The 20,879-nt window shown below is 38.6% G+C and overlaps 1 protein-coding gene across 2 annotated transcripts in view; it reads left to right on the top strand.

Annotated features, from left to right (window-relative positions):
• Window positions 1–16,092, top strand: part of tfpia (tissue factor pathway inhibitor a) — a 34,402-nt gene extending 18,310 nt beyond the window's left edge. Inside the window, exons 2-7 of one of the 2 annotated variants that reach the window (XM_046845536.1) lie at window positions 2,143–2,343; window positions 12,231–12,401; window positions 13,349–13,483; window positions 13,687–13,746; window positions 15,280–15,459; window positions 15,585–16,092. In XM_046845536.1, the coding sequence (XP_046701492.1) occupies window positions 2,143–2,343; window positions 12,231–12,401; window positions 13,349–13,483; window positions 13,687–13,746; window positions 15,280–15,459; window positions 15,585–15,652 (815 nt within the window). In that variant the 3' untranslated portion in view covers window positions 15,653–16,092. Of the gene's footprint in view, window positions 1–2,142; window positions 2,344–12,230; window positions 12,402–13,345; window positions 13,484–13,686; window positions 13,747–15,279; window positions 15,460–15,584 lie in introns of both variants that reach the window. The other variant, XM_046845535.1, reaches the window with a different exon arrangement.
• Window positions 16,093–20,879: the final 4,787 nt, after the last annotated feature.

Here is a 20,879-nt window from a genome sequence, read left to right as displayed (position 1 = left end):
TAAAAAGTAAACATCTATACAATTAAATGTTAGTAATTTCCAGTTAGCATCTAGAGTTTAACTAAATATTGAGTCATGCAACATGATCTGTAGCAACGAGCGTTGCTAAGTAGAAAAAGTTGCATAGGGCTTTTTCTTCAGTGAATTACTCATAGCTGTGAGAGGTTTAGAGCGAGGTGTACAAGCAGCGCTGTAAAAATAGCCACGATATACAGTTTTTTTTCTTTGTTTTTGTTTGAAATGATCCCAAACTTTGGAAACTTTCTGGCATTTTCTTTGGCCCGAATCTTCTCCTCGCCATTTTCTCCCCATTTCTCCATTTTTCATTCTGCAGCGATTTCAGTGTTCCCTGTTCAGAGCGCTCCAGAGTTTAGCAGGTGGTGCATCAGTAATAACGGTCCGTGGGAACCACAGTGCTGAGTGTTTCGTTGAATGGATGCATTTTTGTAATCAAATTACTCGAGTTGCTCAAAGAATCATTTCAATATCATTCATTATATGTATTGCATGTGTGAAATTGTGTGGTAGCATTTCTTAAACTAACACATAGTAAGTATGCATTAACCACTAGTTTTATAAGAGGGTAGGGTCAGGTTTTAGACTTGAGATCTTCAATTGAATATTGAGATTAAGATGAAAAATCCATAGTTTACTCAGACGTTTTGAATAAAATACAAAAATATGGAAAATTTGTTGAGAAATCTGTGACAGTTTGATAAAACTAAAGATTCTATAAGGGCATAGGGTAGCAGTCCATAAAATCATGTCCAAATATACAAAAGAAATGAAGGCAAAAAATACAACACACTTCACACAGGGCAACTTGAGCTAGGTTTGGAGAAAGCATAAACCAAAACTACAAAAGACAGACTTCATAATATTAACAACTACCTGCCAAAAGGGGAACTTAAATAGCCACAGCAGCTGATTGAATACAGGTGGAAACAGATGGTAACTAATAAAAAACACAGGGACACAATGGCGACATCTGGTGGAAAACGAGAAGAACCACAGACAGAAACAATAAAAAAGGGGCCGAATCCAGACAGGACTCCTAAATCCTGACACCGAACTTTTGTAATAGAGGCTTATTTGACCCCACAATCTAAAAAATTGCCTGTGATGTTGGAAATTCAAAAAAGAGAGTAAACATGATTGTTTTCTTACAGGCTCTTTGCATGTACTGTGAGTATATAATATGAAAATGATTGCACTTTAAATTATCTCGAGAACTGGGGTTCAAAGAGGAGTTCAGACAAATTTAATATCTGCCCGTTAGTCACATTCATTTGCCGAGCAATCCCTGAAGTGTCTCTGAAAGGCTGCAGTAAATCACACATTCCTGTGTTTCCTGTTCATTTGGGAGTTTAGGGTGCTGAAGGTCAAGTAGATGACCTGCAGTAGGAAGCTGACAGTCAAAAGCTATAACTGTGGGTTTTGTTTACTCCACATGCTCTTTCATTCCAGTTCTTTTTTAGACAGCTTTCAGAATGAACCTATTCAACACTTATTACTGTATATATTCTTTAAAAGCAGACTCACAGCCCTAAATTCTTTATAATATCATTAACATAGTAAGTGTATGTATTTAGTCAGTCTAGAGGAATTCTTAAACTGAAAAAAAATCTCATAATTGTAGAAGTTATCAAATATTTAAAAGTGTGTCAGAAAGTCCTGTATAAAACTAGCTAATGTGCTATACATTCCCATCTTCCCCTCATTCTTCATAAATTTTAGTAACAGCTAGAATGTTGTTTGTTTTTTCTGGCTGTTTAGTGCGTATACAAGCTACATTATTAATGATATAAATGGAAGGAAGCAGTAGCTCTGTGGTTTCTGTTGATGGCAAACATCTGATCGGAAGGTCATGAGTTCAAACCTCAGTACCTCCTTAGTGAATTAGTTACACTTTTTAGATTTTGTCACCCCATGACGTGAAAAGCAGAGGTGCATCAGGCAGCATTGCATCTGACAAGTAAAAGTTGAAAGAATATTAGAGTCTTTTGTCTTTTTACGGTGTAGTCAGTTTGAAATTCTGATATCTCGCTTTTACTATTGTAATGCAAAGTCACAGGTTCAGAGTTGGGGCATTTTCTTTTTTTTTGAATCCTTTCACAGACTTATTATAACTCTTCTGTGCAGATGGAAAGCAACTTCCACTCAAGATTTTCCATCACTGGTGCGCTCTGAAGAAGGACGAAGGCCCCTGCAAGGCAATAATCGACAGATTCTACTTTAACATCGAGACGCAACGCTGCGAGCTGTTTGAGTACGGAGGCTGTCAGGGCAATGAGAACAATTTCGAAACGGAGGAACAATGCGAAGTAATGTGTGTGGTCAAAGGTAAGAGGGTCATTTTTTACTCACAATGAACTCGACAGAGCTCTGTACTTTTTCAGTGACGTGCCGAGGTTGACCAGGGCTTCGGAATGTTTATCGGAATTGCCACAACTGTATGCCTGAGGAAAGGTTTATTTCCGAGGACTGAAACTCCAGAAGAGTAATACTGAATTCAATTAAAGCATTTTCCGAACTCGGACAAAAATAAATAAATAAAATCCTTCCTTGCAGATTGGAATTCTTATTCAGGAACTCAAAACAGTTAGTCTCTTTTGATTGGGTGTTGTAGTCTCCCTCACAATGCATCCTGGGATACCGATTCTGGCTTATGCTGGGCACACAGTGTGATTTTTTTTAATCGTTTTTTGCGATTGGTAGCTAATGGTAGCTAGCAGCAAACAAAAACAGTCTGTAGTGTTCATTTTGTTTATGATAATAAAAACCTCATACAAACACTCATTTTCCCTCCATAACTCAATAAGACTCCTTGCCGTACTGTCCACCTGACTCATTTTGGCCGTTTCCCTGAGGTGGTTTGATACTGACACGCTAATTTCGTCATCAGGTTCAGCGCTCCTAGTGGTCGTCGTAGGCGAAGTCACACCGCAGGAAAGGTTAACATGTCAAACCCGCAATCAAAGACTACAGATATTAGCCTGGGATAATAGGAATCATTGACGATTTAAAAAATATATCTCAGACAAACAAATCGTTTCCAATATCGCACAGTGTTCACCTGGCTTAAAGCATGACAATAAATAAAGTTTCCCCTTTTTGTTTCCGTCATTTATTTCTAGCCATGTTGAAAGTGAAATCGGTAGAAATCCATTTTATGTTGTATTTTACTTTTAAATTTTTTCCAATTTATTTGCAGAAGAAATATAAAAAATAAGACATTTTGGATAAGACATGGCAATCAGAAGGGTTTAAATCATACCTCCACCATGCTGCCACTGCTGAGCCCTTAAGCAAGGCCCTTAACTCTTACCCACACAGATAATTATAAGTTGGTCTGGATAATGGAGTCTATGCTCTAAATGTACTGTTTCTGATTCTAGCTTCGAGCCCCAGACCTCTGAAAAAACTGGTTTACACACTCCTCTTTGTTCAGCTGTGCTAACTGGTGTGACTCTCTGATCTGATACAGTGGGACTGTCACGCATCCCCTGAAACACTGAGATAAGGGTATCTCAAAGCCAATAAAAATAACACGCCATCGCAGGAGTCACTGTGTAAACACGTTGACACTGCGCTTTACAAGGTTATGAATTCACCAGCTGGCCGCTCCCTCCTCCACTTCCACATGTTTGGATCGCACAAATTATTGATTCAAGCGAGTGTCTTCGGTAGGACTGCACAAGCAGGAGCTTATTATAATCATTTCTTTGTAGACACCTGACTATAAGATTCATTGCTTTTTTAACATCTCGCATCTATGCAGTCAGCGTTCACACTCACTCCAAAGGTGTTCAGAAGGGATGCGAGGTTTATAACAGACCACGCAGGATCTACCACTCCAACCCCCTATACACCATATCTTCACGGAGTTGGCTTTGGGCACAGGGGCACTTTCATGCTGAAACAGGTTAGAACAGGCTGGAACAGTTTTTTTTTTTTTGTGATCTAGATAACTGGTAACTCTTCGTGCAGAAGATTACAATTTGCCATTTTGTCAAAGGAGAAAGGAATTGACCATTTTGTCCAATAGTGTACTGCTGTCTGAGACAGAATTCTAGCTGCTCAACAGTCAGTTGGTTTGTATTTGTCGACTGTAAAATAATTTAAACTCTTAAACTCATGTCTGATTCGGTGTCCAGCTTTTAGTTTTATGACAGTACTTGTTTACTTTATTCCAGTCCTCTAGCTAGCACAAGTAATAAATATCATAAACATTTAAAAAATTAGCTTAGGTCAGCAAACTACAGAGTACTATAAAGAAGATGTGTGTGTGAATAAGAGAGAGGGCAGTGGAGTGGTGTAGTTGCAGGGAGAAGAGGTGGAGAAGGTGGAGGAGTTCAGGTACCTGGTGTCAACAGTGCAAAGAGTGTGTTAAAGAAGTGAAGAAAAGAGTGCAGGCAGGGTGGAGTGGGTGGAAAAGAGTGATAGCAGGAGTGATTTGTGATAGTAGAGTATCTGTGAGAGTGAAAGGGAAAGTTTATAGGACTGTGGTGAGACCTGTGATGTTGTATGGTTTAGAGACAGTGGCATTGAGTAAAAGACAGGAGGTGGAGCTGGAGGTAGCAGAGCTGAAGATGTTGAGGTTTTCGTTGGGAATGGGACGAAGGACATGATTAGAAATGAGTTTATTAGAAGGACAGTGCATGTAGACATTTTGGAGACAATGTGAGAGAGGTGAGATTGAGATAGTTTGGACATGTGCAGAGGAGGGACATGGGGTATATCGGGAGGAGAATGCTGAGGATGAAGGCACCAGGAAGGAGGAAAAGAGGAAGACCAAGGAGGAGGTTTATGGATGTGGTGAGGGAAGACATGCAGGTATTTGGTTTGAAAGAGGCAGATGTAGAGGACAGGAGGGTATGGAGACGGATGATCCGCTGTGGCGACCCTTAACGGGAGCAGAAGAAGCTTAGGTCAGCAAACTAAATACAGCCTTACTATTAATGGCAATGACTTCCTTGTTCTTGTCTAAAGACTTCCATTAATAGACTCGAGCACGTTCTGAAATGGCCAGCAAAGCACCCCCACACCAGTCTACTCTTATTTATTCTTATATACTGCTTTAGTGATAGAGTAAATTTGTGATTTGAGACTTAAAAAAAAGAAAATTAAAGCTCACAACTTGGTTTGTGTGTAAACATTCGAGTGCTTTGTGACTTTCTAAGATTTCTCTGCAGTCATCACTTCTGCCAAATAAGTTTTTCAAAAATCTGTCTGCAAAACATTTGATTAGAAACAACACTTTGCATCCAGGTGATGAGTTAGAGCAAGATTTATGATTTTTCTTTTCATTCAGGCAAAAACATGCTTTTCTGGTCTTTCTGGCAAAGCATTTGTCTCTAATGGCATAAACTACTTCAGCACATTCCATTTATTCTGAGCTGTAAATCATTTCGATGCTGAAATACAGTTTGATGGATATTCTGCCTGGTTGGTACTCCGACTCAGTTTTCAGGGTTTTTTGTCCTCATCACTTTTTTTTTAATATGAACTGTTTTTGACTTTTATAATCACTTGTATAAATGAGATATTTGTAACTTGCTGTGGATAAGGGCACCTGCCAATTGTCAAATGTTAATGTAGAGGTCCCTGGCCAACATTGGGTCAAATGTGAAGTGGCCTTTTTTCACCATCATGCTACTGTAGACTAGAGGTTGGCCGATTGCATTGGATTGGATCGTACTTGCAGATAACCGATTAATCAATCTATGTGTTAGATGTTTATTAGGGCTATGAAAATGTATACTGGATAAAAAACAAAGATAACACTCCATGTAAAAAAGTACTGAACTTTATTATGAAAAACTCAGATTGGCTATTGAACTTAGCGAATGAGCACATGAAAAAAAACTTGTCATTCTTGCTCTTGTCTTTGTAACTTAGCGGACATGCTACACGAATAAGTTAGTAATGATCGCGGCAGGTGGAATATATATTTACAGTTCTACGCTTCTGGTTTCCAAGTTTGGACGCTGAATATTAACTACTGCCACCTGCTGGTATGAGTTATGTTCTCTCATGCAAGTGAAGAATGTACTCGCACGGTTTAGATGCGCCTGCTTCATAAACGGCCTAATTTGCTGCACAATCAGCCGATTAATGTCTAAACCTAGTTTCTATAGCTGTGGGGTCATAATGATTGTATTAAAAGGTGGATTGATTTAGGTAGGACACCACTGAAAGCTTAGGTGTGAACTGAATGGCCTGTCAGTGCTTCCTTATAATAATGTAACGTGTTTTTTTTTTCGTGTTTTGTGTTGTAATAAATTTTATATCATAATAATGTGAGGTTTTTGCTTTTCCGTGACGCTTTCTTTGCAATAACGTGAAGTCATACCTTGTAATAACGTGAAGCTTTATCTTGTTATATTGTGACGCTTTTTCCATCGCACTAACACAATGTTTTTCATAATAACATGATGCATTTTTCTCGTAATAAAGTGACATTTTTCCTCATAAATACGTGACTTATTATACGTGACTCGCTCTTATTATCTCTTATTTGAAAGTAAGTGATCCTGCTTCACATTTCTACTCCTTTTGTGCTAAGAGAAAAATAAACACAAATACCAGCTCGTCTTGGTTCCAGCTTGATGTGGCATTTGTCACATCAGCTTCTTCGGGGACCCCTGACACGCCACGATGGTGATCGCTGTGAAATAGAGAGCGTGGAGTCGTCTTTCATAGTCGCGTCATTAGACATTAACCATTCCTTTCATTCAGAGAAACAAAGTCACACATTCAGGGAGCCGTACGTCACTTTTTACATTAAAAACACAGTTTGGAAAAGAGCAAACTGTCTAAGCTGCATCTGTGGATAACAGAGAAGAAATCAGCAATTCTAGAACCCAGAAATCGTTCAAGTGTAACATGACGTTAAGCAGAATCCATGAAACCCTGGTAATTTTAGTAAAAATTGTTTTGGATACCTTAAAAAGTTGTATGGGTCAGAACCTTTAGAATCTGGGTGCTTGATGAAGATGAAGTGTAGATATTTTTGCGTCTTTTCATAGAACAGGGTCAAGATTTCGCTCCTATTATTTTTTGAGGGTGATCAAAAGTAATTCAACATACATTTTTCAATCCAGGGGTGTCATTAATTCTGGAGGTGACAGTCTACAGGGAATGTCCAGAAAGAAGTGCATTCGCTCTAGTAAGAATATAAGAAAGGTCCAAAACTTAATGGAATTGCTGGAACACTCAGTACTGACTTGTATTTGAGTGTGTGTGTGTGTGTGTGTGTGTGTGTGTGTGTGTGGGTGTGGGGGTGTGTGTGTGTGTGTGTGGGTGTGGATGTAGTGCTTGTGTATCTTTATAAGAAGATGTAGTGTGTAGATGCAGTGCTTGTGTATCTTTATAAGAAGATGTAGTGTGTAGATGTAGTGCTTGTGTATCTTTATAAGAAGATGTAGTGTGTGGATGTAGTGCTTGTGTATCTGTGTAAGAAGATGTAGTGTGTGGATGTAGTGCTTGTGTATCTGTATAAGTAGATGTAGTGTGTGGATGTAGTGCTTGTGTATCTTTATAAGAAGATGTAGTGTGTGGATGTAGTGCTTGTGTATCTGTATAAGAAGATGTAGTGTGTGGATGTAGTGCTTGTGTATCTTTATAAGAAGATGTAGTGTGTGGATGTAGTGCTTGTGTATCTTTATAAGACGATGTAGTGTGTGGATGTAGTGCTTGTGTATCTTTATAAGAAGATGTAGTGTGTGGATGTAGTGCTTGTGTATCTTTATAAGAAGATGTAGTGTGTGGATGTAGTGCTTGTGTATCTTTATAAGATGTAGTGTGTGGATGTAGTGCTTGTGTATCTGTGTAAGAAGATGTAGTGTGTGGATGTAGTGCTTGTGTATCTGTGTAAGAAGATGTAGTGTGTGGATGTAGTGCTTGTGTATCTGTATAAGTAGATGTAGTGTGTACCGTCGCCCCAGTCTGAGGTCTAGAGCGCTCTGGAGCAGGTTCTCATCAAGGACCCCAGGCAGGTTGTCATGTGCTTTTTACTAAGGAGTGACTTCCGTCTGGCCACTATCCCATGCAGGCCTGATTGGTGGAGTGCTGCAGAGATGGTTGTTCTTCTGGAAGGTTCTCCTTTCTCCACAGAGAAACGCTGGAGCTTGGTCACCTCCCTAAATAAGGCCCGCTCTAGGAAGAGTCCTGGTTTCAAAATTCTTCCATTTACAGATGATGGAGGCCACTGTGCTTACTGGGACCTTTAATGCTGCAGAAATGTTTCTGTCCCAGATCTGTGCCTCGATACAGTCCTGTCTTAGAGGTCTACAGACAATTCCTTGGACTCCATGGCTTGGTTTGTGCTTTGACATTCACTGTTAACTGTGGGACCTCATATAGACAGGTGTGTGCCTTTCCAAATCAAATATAATCAACTCACGCTGAGCATTGACTTGTTTCCAGAATAATCATCCTTTAGAGAGCTGTGCTGAAGAATGATCTCCTCTGTACATTAGCTTCACATGAACCCCATGAGCTTTCATTACTTTAGTCCACACTTATTGAATGAGCAAATGTTTTTGAAGGATCTGTGTCTCCATCTAGTGGCCGCAGCAAGCAATAATAATAATAATAATAATAATAATAATAATAATAATAATAATAATAATATAACACAAGTGTGAGGTGAGGTGAGGTGAGGTGTATCCACAGGGAGTTACACACTTCATCTGCTCTTAGGAGCCATCTTCATATTCAGTGTTTCTTTGTGAAAAACACCTGGACAGAAAAACACACCATGAGATCAAAAGCTCCATCAACAGGAACAGTGTGCAGAGACCTTATCTTGCTTTCCTTCACAATTCCCATGATGCCATGATGCTCCCTGCATTATTCATGGATGTGAGAGTCTGGATATGAATCGCTTCACTGAATCTGTCCTGTAAGTTTAAGCAGAAGAGATGCTGACAGAATGAAATCACTTGGGTTGCTCACCTGGAGGTTAATTTAATAAATAAATGTGGACATGTGTGTGGATGGCATATTCGCTAATTAGAGGTACATTTCTCTAGTGCTTTTAACACCATCCAACATGTGCTCCTGGGATAAGATGGTGAACATGGGAGTGGACCATCATCTGTCTGCCTGGATATTGGACTACCTCACAGACCGACCACAGTATGTGAAGACTCGTGACTGTGAGTCTGACATGGTTGTCTGCAACACTGGAGCCTCGCAGGGAACGGTTCTTCACCGTCTACACTGCAGACTTTATGTTCAGCTCAGCAACCTGTCACATGCAGAATTTCTCTGATGACTCTGCCATCGTCGGTCTGATCACGGACGATAATGACAGGGAGTACAGAGGACTGATCCAAAACTTTGTGGACTGGTGCCAACGGAGCTGCCTCCAGATAAACACGGGGAAAAAATAAAGAACTGGTGGGGATTTTCACAGGCACAAACAAACTTTACCACCAGTGAACATTCAGGAAAAGGACATTGTGAGAGTGGACTCTTACAAATACCTGGATGTTCATCTGAACAGCAAACTGGACTGGACAGACAATACTGAGGCAATTTATAAGAAAGGACAGAGCAGACTCTTTCTGCTGAGGAGACTAAGGTCTTTTGGAGTGCAGGGAGAGCTAGTGAAGACCTTTTTTGACTATGTGGTGGCCTCAGCCATATTCCATGGTGTGGTCTGCTGGTGCAGCAGCATCTCTACGGCAGAAAGGAAGAGACTGGAGAAGCTGATCAGGAAGTCCAGCTCAGTCCTGGGGATTCCTCTGGACAATGTAGAGGAGCTGGGAGGAAGCAGGATGGTAGAAAAACTATCATCATTGCTGGAAAACGAATGCAATTATTAGAATGCAATTATTTGCAAATCTTATAAACCTATATAATTACATTAGGCATATGTAGACACTTAAACAACATATCATAAGTTTAAACTGAGAAATGTACTGAGGAAAAAAAGGTCATTTTACATTTGGGAACTGAGGAGACCGTTTGCTAGAGTTTTCGGAAAGAAATAGTGTTCCATTTGTGTCTAATACAAGATTTAAGCTGCTAAAGTGTCCTGGGTTTTCTTTTTCATATTTTTCGTTTCATGATGCGTCAAATGTTTTCAGGAGGTCTAAGGTCTGGATTGCACACAGTCTAGTCCAGCACTCAGACTCTCCTCTTTTCTTTTATTTATATTAACATTTTTTATTTACATTTTAGTCAGCGTTTTATTGCTTCTTATGTGGGATTTGGGTTGGAATATTTGAAATACACATTCACAGTTGATCAAATGTATACGCAGAAGATACTTTACTAATATTTCCGAATATCAGCTAGCAGTTTCCTTTGTGTCATGGACAGAGAGGTGTGTCAGCCTTCCAGCTAACAAATAAGCTAATTAATTAATTAATAGTCCAAATTGAAGAGGAGTATGGTGAGATTTTAGCCTTTAAGTACAAACAAAGATACACCAATTAGACAATGGTAAGAGAGAAGGTTGTCTACAACCAACTACTTAATTAGTCAGTTTGCTGACTAGCTGAGTGCTACTGTAGCTACGTATGGGTATAAAATAATGAAGGATGTAATTGGGAAATTGCAGTTTATACATTATGTTTTCGAAATTCTAAGTAGTGGAGGGCTCTGGTTAGCATAATTTTATGCTATCAGTGTCTTCTTATCTTGGAGTCTGTAGCTGTTTAGCCCTTCTGACTTTTCAGTAGTCATATAATGAATTTCACTTCAGACAAAATTGCACAATTTAGTATTGTGAAAGGGTTTCAGAAAAGGAGATATGACAAGGGGAAATGATAAAATGTTCTGTAATATTTCTCTTGAGAAAAAATTTCTCTCAGGTTGAGGACATTTTGATAAATATATCCACTTTTGTTCAGAGTGGGTGCTGCAGTGATTAATGGACTACTGCTTATTACATTGCTTCAGGTCAAGTTGCAAACTGTAAATCCAAATGCTGTAGGTGGTTTGGTTCAGGCAGGCTGTGTCTCATTTCAGTGCACAGCATGTACAATAGCTGGGAAAAAAATCGGACAAAAGGACATATAGTTTTAATATGTTTTGTCTCTGACAAGGTGGGCTGCCTGACACCCTGATGGATCTCCACTGCAGCCAAACATTTTAATTAGCATCTTCTATAAATGCATTTTGAATAACAAAGGGGTTGTTAGGTTATTATTAAATGGCTGTGCTCTTCTAGATAGAGCTAAACATTATCAATCACCCTGACACAAAAGTGAGTCCCTGCCAAGGGAACAGCTGAGTTAAGAATCATCAGGGACTCGAGAATTGGGACTCTATGACTTCTAGGTTTCTAGGAGGTTTAACTGGTCAAGCTGGGAGCTATTACCTGTATATATCACAAGCTTGGGCTATGAGAACCCATAATTATAATTATAATGGTTCAAAATTGCCTCATTGAACAGCACACTTTTACAGTGATGGGAAAGGGGTAGCTCACTGGTTAAGCTTTTGGAGTTCTGATTAGAAGGTTGTGAGTTTAAATCTCAGCACCACTATGCTGCCACAGCTGGGTTCTTGGGCAAGGCTCTTAACCCTTAAACGCTTAGCTGTATGAATGAGATAATTGAAGTCGCTCTGTATAAGATCGTCTGCCAAAGAATGTAAATGTAAATGAACTGTAATGAACAAACATTCATTGTCACCCAGATGAAGGTAGGTTCCCTTTTGAATCTGGTTCCTCTCAGAGTTTCTTCAGGGAGTTTTTCCTTCCCATTATCCCCACTAGCTTGCTTATTTCTAAGGGATAACTCTATATATGTCTATATATTATAAACTATATAATCTATAGTGTCTATTTTTTAAGCGACTATACTCATTTTTTGTTGTTGTTCAAGTAATTTAATCAAGTATTTAATTTTTTATATTTTATTTCTATTAACATGTTGGACAGTCGTAACAAGCATTTCACTACATGTCACTCTGTATTAATTTGTACGTGACAAATAAAATTTGATTTGATTTGATGTGACGCATTTACCTGCTCGCAAACCAAATAAATTCAACTACACACGGTTGCAGCTAATTTAGGGGTTTAATAACAACATATTTCGAATTTATACCCAATTTTTACATTATGCAATATATTCTGTATTTTATGTAGTCCAAGTCAAAATACCCTACAACGTTATTGTTTTTTATTATTATTATTATTTTTGTCCAAACCATTCCTTAAAGCAGAATAATTACATATTTTAAAGTAACTGATTTGTTTTCTGTAGCCAAAAAGAGTCCATGCCACCTGGAGGACGAGCCGGGCCCCTGCCGAGGCATGGTACCTCGCTACTTCTTCGACAGCAAGGTGAACGAGTGCAGACGCTTCTTCTATGGTGGCTGCTTTGGAAACGCGAATAACTTCAGGACCCTTAAAGAATGTCAGGACCGGTGTCAGCGTATGTATATATTAATTCTGCTGTCTTACATATTCGTAGATTATAGGTTTAGATTCATAGCATTGCAATGGAATTGGTACATGTATTTTATAACCCAGTGCTCCTGATATCTTATCTGATATCTTATCTGATATCTAATCTTATTGGTCAGAGAGTGTATAAATGCTTTTCAGTTGGTAGGGTAATGGTAGGATTGTATTAATGCTTTTAAACTAATATTAGAGTCACAAAACACGCTGGCATGAAACAATAAATTAGGCGTTTTCCTTTATTTTACATTTTGAGCAAAAAATTATTTACTGTTTTCTAAAAAAAACTTAAAGAACAACAAATGAATGCAACATAAAAATAAAAAAAGAAAGCTGTTTTTACTTATAGGAAAAACTTTTGTTCAGTTTAATCAAAAGACAGAGTAGTGATTAATAACAGTCTTGGCTGTGGTTCAGTCTTATTATCTTAATAACAACCCCCCACACACACCCCAAACACACACACACACACACACACACACACACACACACACACACACACACCACCACCACTTTCTTCTCTCCTATGATGAATATCCTTCATTTCATCCTTTTAATGATGTTTTTGTTCTATTAACCTCAACACACACTCGTTGTTTTAGCTTTTAAAAAAAAGCTATGTTACTTATTGCTGTGGACATTAAGGAAAAGGACACAGACATTATTGTTATATCTGACAGCAGGAGTTGTTTTATTTCATCTATTTTTAATCACAATTTACCACAGAGTGCTCAAGGTATCAAATCCGGTTGGACAGAAGGTGCAGATTATTTTTCTATATCGGATTGTAGCCAGTATAAAATGGAATTATTTTTGTGGTGGGCATTGTATACACTGGCAAGAGTCAACTGAAACATTCATGAAGTTGATAATGAAATAATCCTGTTAGAATAACAGGGCGTTCTTTTATATCAGCAGTTAATGAGACAGAGGAACCGCAAGACAAAGTAAAGGCTGAAAAAATGGCTGAAGAGAAGACTGAAAAGAAGACTGAAGAGAAGACTGAAGTGAAGGCTGAAGAAAAGACAGAAGTGAAGGCAGTCATTAAAACTGGTACATAAGTACATTGTTATAATGACACGTTTTCGAAGCATTATCTTAATGTTCATACGTAGCGCACGAAACGTTCCAGTTCAACATCAGGACCCTTCAGAATACCACATTTCAAGACATTATAGCATTTTAAAATGGCCGACATGAAACTGTGCAACATCGTGTTCTGTTTCACTGTTCTAATGAAAGTGTGCTGCTTTCAGACGGTAACTCGGAGTCTCACACCCAGCCTCAGACGATGACAGACGTGGATAAATGGACAGGTTTTATTTATTTCCTGTCGTTCTGTCTGTCTCTCTTTAACGCCGTCTGTTTCTGACTGTGGCTCTTCGTGTTTGTTACTCTGTCTGTCTTTTTGTATTTGTTTGTCGCTCTTTTTCTCATTCTGTCTGCTGCTATTTCTGTATGTCAATCTGTCAAGCCGTCTCTCTGCTCGTATTTTAGACTGTCTGTCTATGATTGTTGTGTCTATCATTCTGTCTGTCATTCTCTCGGTCTGTGTCTTTGCGTTTGTTGATCAGTCGCTCTCTCTCTCTCTCTCTCTCTCTCTCTTATTGCCTGTGGCTGTCGTTTTGTTTCTATTGATTTGTTTGTATTTGTCATGCTGACTGTGCGTTACTGTGTCTAAGTTTGTAGCTTTTTCTGTGTGTGTGTGTGTGTGTGTGTGTGTCTGTCTTTGACTCTTTTGTAAGACTACTGTAGCTGTTTGTCTTTGACTTTTCTTGCCTGTGTCTGTATTTGTCTTTTGTTGTCTGTCTGTCTCTGTTTGTTTGCCTGTCACTGTTTGTCTTTGACTTTCGTTGTCTGTATGTCACTCTGTTTGTCTGTATGTCGCTCTCTGTCAATCTGTTTATCTGTCTTTCACGCTGACTATCTGTTTGACTCTTCTTGTTTGTCGGTCACTCTGTCTCATTGTTGGTCTGTATGTCTTTTTGTCTTTTACACTCTTGATTTTACCCAAATGAGGATCGGTTCCCCTTTTGAGTCTGGTTCCTCTCAAGGTTTCTTCCTCATAACATCTAAGGGATAAATGCACAACATTCACCTTAACTCCTAAGTAGGGTCCCTGGTGGTCTAGTGGTTAGGATGCGGCGCTCTCACTGCTGCGGCCCGGGTTCGATCCCCGGTCAGGTAACCAACCCCAGCCACTCTTAGTACCGGTCCCAAGCCCGGATAAATGGGGAGGGTTGCGTTAGGAAGGGCATTCAGCGTAAAAACATGTGCCAAATCAAACATGCGGATGGTCCGCTGTGGCGACCCCTAACAGGAGAAGCCGGAAGAAAGTTTTTTATTCACCTTAACTCTTAAATTCTGTAAAGCTGCTTTGAGACAATGTCCGTTGTGAAAAGCGCAGTAGAAATAAACTTGACTTGACTTTCTGTCTGTATTTGACTTTTTTCTGTCTGTCACAGTTTATCTGCCTGTCACTGTGTGTCTGTCCACATCTGACTCTTGTTGTCTGTCTGCCACTTTGTTTGTGTCCTATCTTTGTCTGCCTGTGTGTGGCTTTCTCTGCCCCAGTTATCTGCTCACTTGATTTGTTTAATCTATGTCTGTCTGCTTCACCTTGTGTTTATAACGTTGTCTGTCTGTTTGTCAGTATAATCTGTCTCCATCTGGTCTAAACTTTCCATTAACCCTAAACTGACTTCAAACCCATTTATTTCTACACCTGCCCAACAAATCTCCTTGACATCCTTGTTATCTCTCTCTCTCTCTCTCTCTCTCTCTCTCTCTCTCTCTCTCTCTCTCTCTCTCTCTCTCTCTCTCTCTCTTTCTCTTTCTCTGTTGCTTAGATATCATTCCTCCTGAACACTGCATGATTCCTCCTGAGCAGGGCAAGTGTGGCGACCTGGAGAGAAGATTTTTCTACAACTTCAAAACTAAACGTTGCCAAGCCTTCAGGTACAGCGGCTGTGGAGGCAACATGAACAACTTTACACAAAAGAAGATGTGCATGAGAACCTGCATGAAAGGCAAGTCTCAGTTCACCTCAGAACACTCTACTTTACAGATATGATGCACTTCTCGTTTTTTACTTATTCATGTATTTATTTTTGTTTGGCATCGAATTGCAAGCGTTCTATATTTTGTGTTACAGATTTCAGGAGAACCGGGAGAATCCGAATAAAGACCAAAAACTCCAACATCTTATTCCGGTCCATCTGAGTCCCCTAAATCACTCCTGGTTCTTTTTCATGTGTAATATCTTTTACAGAGCCATATTATATACTTTGGTATACCACTCCCTGTATTTTTCTGTGTATATATCTAATGTTACTTATTTACCTTTTAAAATGTAACCTTAGATTTTTTTTTTTCATTCCAGTACAAAAAAATCTGTTGTTTTATTTGCACATATGTTTTTTTCTGTTATTCAGAAGGCTGTAAATTTCAGAACTACCAGAAAGCTGGCGTTGCACCCTCGAGTGAGACTTTTACCAAAAGTGTTGCTTTGAATGAAAGCATCTCTCAGATAATGACTGTATATATGGCCAAATACTCCATCAGCATTAAACGAGAAGCCTGAAATGTGTCCGAATTCCACATTCCCATGTAACTTTAGAATGCACAATGTGCACGATAAAAAATCCACGATAAAAGGACAACGCCCCAGAAATGCTTTTTTTGTTGTTGTTTAAGCCATAATTCATCCTCACACACTCTTTAAACACACACAGAAAACATTTGCAAGAATATTGCCAGATGAATTTGGTGTACATTTATAGAAATATTACATTTAAAGTTTACTTTTATGGATGTATTGAGGGAAGACATGCAGGTAGTTGGTTTGAAAGAGGCAGATGAAGATGTAGGACGGGGTGGGGCATGGAGACGGATGATCCGCTGCGACGACCTCCAAAGGAAGAAGCTGAAAGAAGAAGAAGACTCTACAGTACAGTACTGTAGTGTAGCCTATGCATAGTTTCTATGCTTGTTTAATGGTTAAAGTGTCCTATGATGGTAAAAAAGGAGCTAAGTAAAGGGGCCAATAAATAAGCGGAAATCTACGATTTCTTGTAACACTACTTGTTTCTTATGAGGAACTGAAATGAGGAATATTCACGAAACGTGCCAAATTAAAAATCGCAATAAAGTGGGATTCAAACCGCGAAAAATCAAAGGACGACTATATATATATATATATATATATATATATATATATATATATATATATATATATATATATACACACATACACGTATGACAGCTAACTCTAGCTACATTTCATATAGATTGAGCGGACCATGAAAGAGTGCACATTTCCATTCAAATAAGTTACTCGTGCAGGTCTCATTGGTGCAATATAGGAACAAAAGTTTATGGACACCTGACCATAACATTCGTAAGTGTTTTTTGAACATCCCGTTTAATATTTAGTCCCTATTTGCAATTATAAAAATCTCCACTAGATTAACATTATGAGTGTGCTTTTGGAGATTTCTGCTAATTCAGCTATAAGGGGTGTTAGTAAAGTCAGGTACTGATGTAGGTGAGGTGAGGAGGCCTGAGGTGCAGTCAGCATTTACATTCATTCCAAAGATGTTCATTAGGTTTGGGAGCAGAGCTCTATAGCTTCAATCTATATCTACACTGAGCTGGCTTTGTGCACGGGGGCATTGGAAAGGGTTTGGGTCTCCTAGTTCAAGTGAAGGGAAAATATAAAATGATACAGCACACAAAGACATTCTATACAACTGTATTTTTGTAACTTTGTGGTAACAGTTTGGGGAAGTACCCCATGTGGCTGGGAATTTCAGGTTTGTTTATATAGTGTAGATAAAATTCAAGGCAAGCAGATTGTGCTGAAATATGTTTTTTTAGTGTATATGTTGACATCTGTTCATTTAATTTTCTTACACTTATCTACTCAAAGCTATGGTAATTTCTTTAATAGGATAGATTAACTAGCATACACTAGCACACACTAGCATACACACTAGCTAGCAAAAGCTAACTCAGTCCATCATGAGTCTGACATCCAAAATCAGGCTTCACAATGGGAGTCAGTGGCAGCATTTGGTCCAGTCATTGCTATGAAATGAATATCATCAGTGGTTTATCAGTAATGCATATTAATCCTACAATACAGTTGCATCATAAATGAGCAGGAAGTGGATGAAAAAATGAAAATGTTCACAAGGCTGCTTTGTGTTTCTTACACTGTTTCTGTGTATATAAACTATATTCCTTTTATTTACTCGTGAACAAATAAATGTTTAGTATGATCTTGGTACTTGTCCCTGTTTTTTTTATATATATATTAAATATAACATTGAGCCAGGCACAGCAAAGAGTTGCTGCATTACTAGCCAGATTTCCTTTAATAGCTTGATAGATTAAAGTTTTTGTTTAGACTTTACATGTTATAATGGACAGGGAAAGTAAGATAAAGCATAAATTGTGTTATTTTATCAGAAAGCATAAATACTATATATATATATATATATATATATATATATATATATTCTCACACCAGCTCTATTTCACTCCACTTTAAAAACAACCACAGTGATGACCTTGAGCAACACACAGCCCTGGATTTAAACAACATAACTTATTTAAGAAGCTGTCATATGACTCATTATATGGGCTTTAAATATATTTCTAAATCCTAGCATTAACTGTCCTGTCTGCTGCTCCTCCCAATCATGGGGCAGTGTAAATAAAATATAATTAATCAATAAACTTGAAATAAATAATCAGTATTAATAAAAAACTGTATTCATTATCAACATCATGAAATTAATAATTCATGAAAATAATCATTCACATTATCATCACCATCTTCATCTTCATTAAATTAATTATCAACAAGTTATATCGTCATTTTCCTCTTCCTCCTCATCATCATCACCATCATCATCACCAACAATCATCATGATTATCACTGCCACCGTCATCGTCGTCGTGGAGACATGTTGAACAGATTCAGATCCAACACTAGATGGCGCTGTGTCAACATTTATCGTGATTATTTTCTAGGGCTTTAACACACACACACACACACACACACACACACACACACACACACACACATACGCATGCACTGACCAATCGATAAAGAATATGTTAATGCTAAGTTGAAGGTGTATGTTACTGTGTGTGTGTGTGTGTGTGTGTGTGTGTGTGTGTGTGTGTGTGTGTGTGTGTGTGTGTGTGTGTGTGTTTTATTCTGTAGGTGTGTGTTACAGTGCTGTGGGTGTGTGTAACAGTGCTGTAGGTGTGTGTTACAGTGCTGTGGGTGTGTGTTATAAGACTGTGGGTGTGTGTTATAAGGCTGTGGGTGTGTGTTACAGTGCTGTGTGTGTGTGTGTTACAGTGCTGTGGGTGTGTGTTACAGTGCTGTGTGTGTGTTACAGTGCTGTGGGTGTGTGTTACAGTGCTGTGGGTGTGTGTTACAGTGCTGTGTGTGTATGTTATAATGCTGTAGGTGTGTGTTACAGTGCTGTGGGTGTGTGTTACAGTGCTGTGTGTGTGTTATAAGGCTGTAGGTGTGTGTTACAGTGCTGTGGGTGTGTGTTTCAGTGCTGTGGGTGTGTGTTTCAGTGCTGTGTGTATGTTATAAGGCTGTAGGTGTGTGATACAGTGCTGTGTGTGTGTGTGTGTGTGTGTGTGTGTGTGTGTGTGTTATAAGGCTGTGTGTGTGTTACAGTGCTATGGGTGTGTGTGTGTGTGTGTGTGTGTGTGTGTGTGTGTGTGTGTGTGTGTGTGTGTGTGTGTGTGTGTTATAAGGCTGTGGGTGTGTGTGTGTGTGTGTGTGTGTGTGTGTGTGTGTGTGTGTGTGTGTGTGTGTGTGTAACAGGGAATCCCGGATGCAGAGAGGCACTGTGATATAAGGGAAAGCACCCTTAGTGCCCATGCTGGGCCAATCGGGTCAAGATTTTACGACCATCTTTCCGACAGTGGAATTATTTTACCATTAAGAGCTTTAATATGTTTATAGTTCTAGTCAGAACTTTGGACACACCTTCTCCTTCAGTGTTTTTTATTTATGTTTCTTATTTTTAACATTGTACATAAATACTGAGACATCCAAACGATGAAAGAGCAAGTACAGCACTATGTAGTCAACAAAAAACGTGTTTAACGTCCAATAATATGTTTTATATTTGTAATTCTTTTAAATAGCTTGCTTTTGCTTCCCAGAGGTGTTGAGTGTTTGTTCGCTGCTTTTCATTCACTCTCCAGACCAACTCCTCTCAAAACCATCCCAACCGGATTGAGATCGGATGATTGTGGAGGTCATCTGATGCAGCACTCCATCACTCTCCTTCTTGGACAAATAACTCATACATGAGGTAGAGGTGTGTTTAAGGGTTTTGGAGACTGCACTTGGGGATGCATTTAAAGTTCTAGAGAATTTTTTGACTGACTGACTTTCATTTCTTAAAGTCATGATGAAGTGTCTTTTTTTTTTCCTTAACTGTGTGTTTCTTGCCATAACATGGATGTGTACAGTATTGTAGAAGCACTAATAGGGATACTGACTCTGTGCTCTCGCTTTCCTCTGCACGAGACACGTGATGATCTAATGTACATTAAGAAGGCAAGAAGGAAAGAAGGCCATGACTTTGCCAATCTAAATGTTATTAAAGCTTAATGGAGCTACTTTTAACGTTTTTGTTTACTACATAATTCCATACAGATTCTTTTATGGTTTGAATATCTTCAGTATATACATATACAGTAATCCCCCGTTCATCGCGATGGGTACGTTCCACCAGCGATAAACGAAAAACCCTGATAAACAGACACCACCCTGAAAATGCTATTTTATGTATACGGTATTGTTTTAACTTTTTACCTAATTTTATAATTAATAATTATATTTATTATTTCACCATAAAACTCCATAAAAAACATTTTGTCACTAATTTCATTTCATTTTCTTTTTCAACTCTATTCTAATGATGCTTTGTAATGATTTAATGATTTGGCAATATTGAATGTTTACAATCCGATAGATAGATAGATAGATAGATAGATAGATAGATAGATAGATAGATAGATAGATAGATAGATAGATAAAAGAAAACAGAGAAAGAAAGAAAGAAAGAAAGAAAGAAAGAAAGAAAGAAAGAAAGAATAAAAGAAATAGATAGATAGATAGATAGATAGATAGATAGATAGATAGATAGATAGATAGATAGATAGATAGATAGATAGATAGATGAAAACATAGAAAGAAAGAAGAAAGAAAGAAAGAAAGAAAGAAAGAAAGAAAGAAAGAAAGAAAGAAAGAAAGAAAAAGAACGAGACAAGCGGTAGACACAGCGAGCGCGTGTCTCTGCGTGCGTGCGTGCGTGCGTGCGTGTGTGTGTGTGTGTGTGTGTGGAATTATGTCACTGTTGACGCCGCATAAGTGCAACCTGCGCGCTGGCGTCGGAGCTCC

This window comes from Silurus meridionalis, chromosome 3 (assembly GCF_014805685.1).
Source record: "Silurus meridionalis isolate SWU-2019-XX chromosome 3, ASM1480568v1, whole genome shotgun sequence".
NCBI lineage: Eukaryota > Metazoa > Chordata > Actinopteri > Siluriformes > Siluridae > Silurus > Silurus meridionalis.
This window is presented reverse-complemented; position numbering and strand designations above follow the sequence as displayed.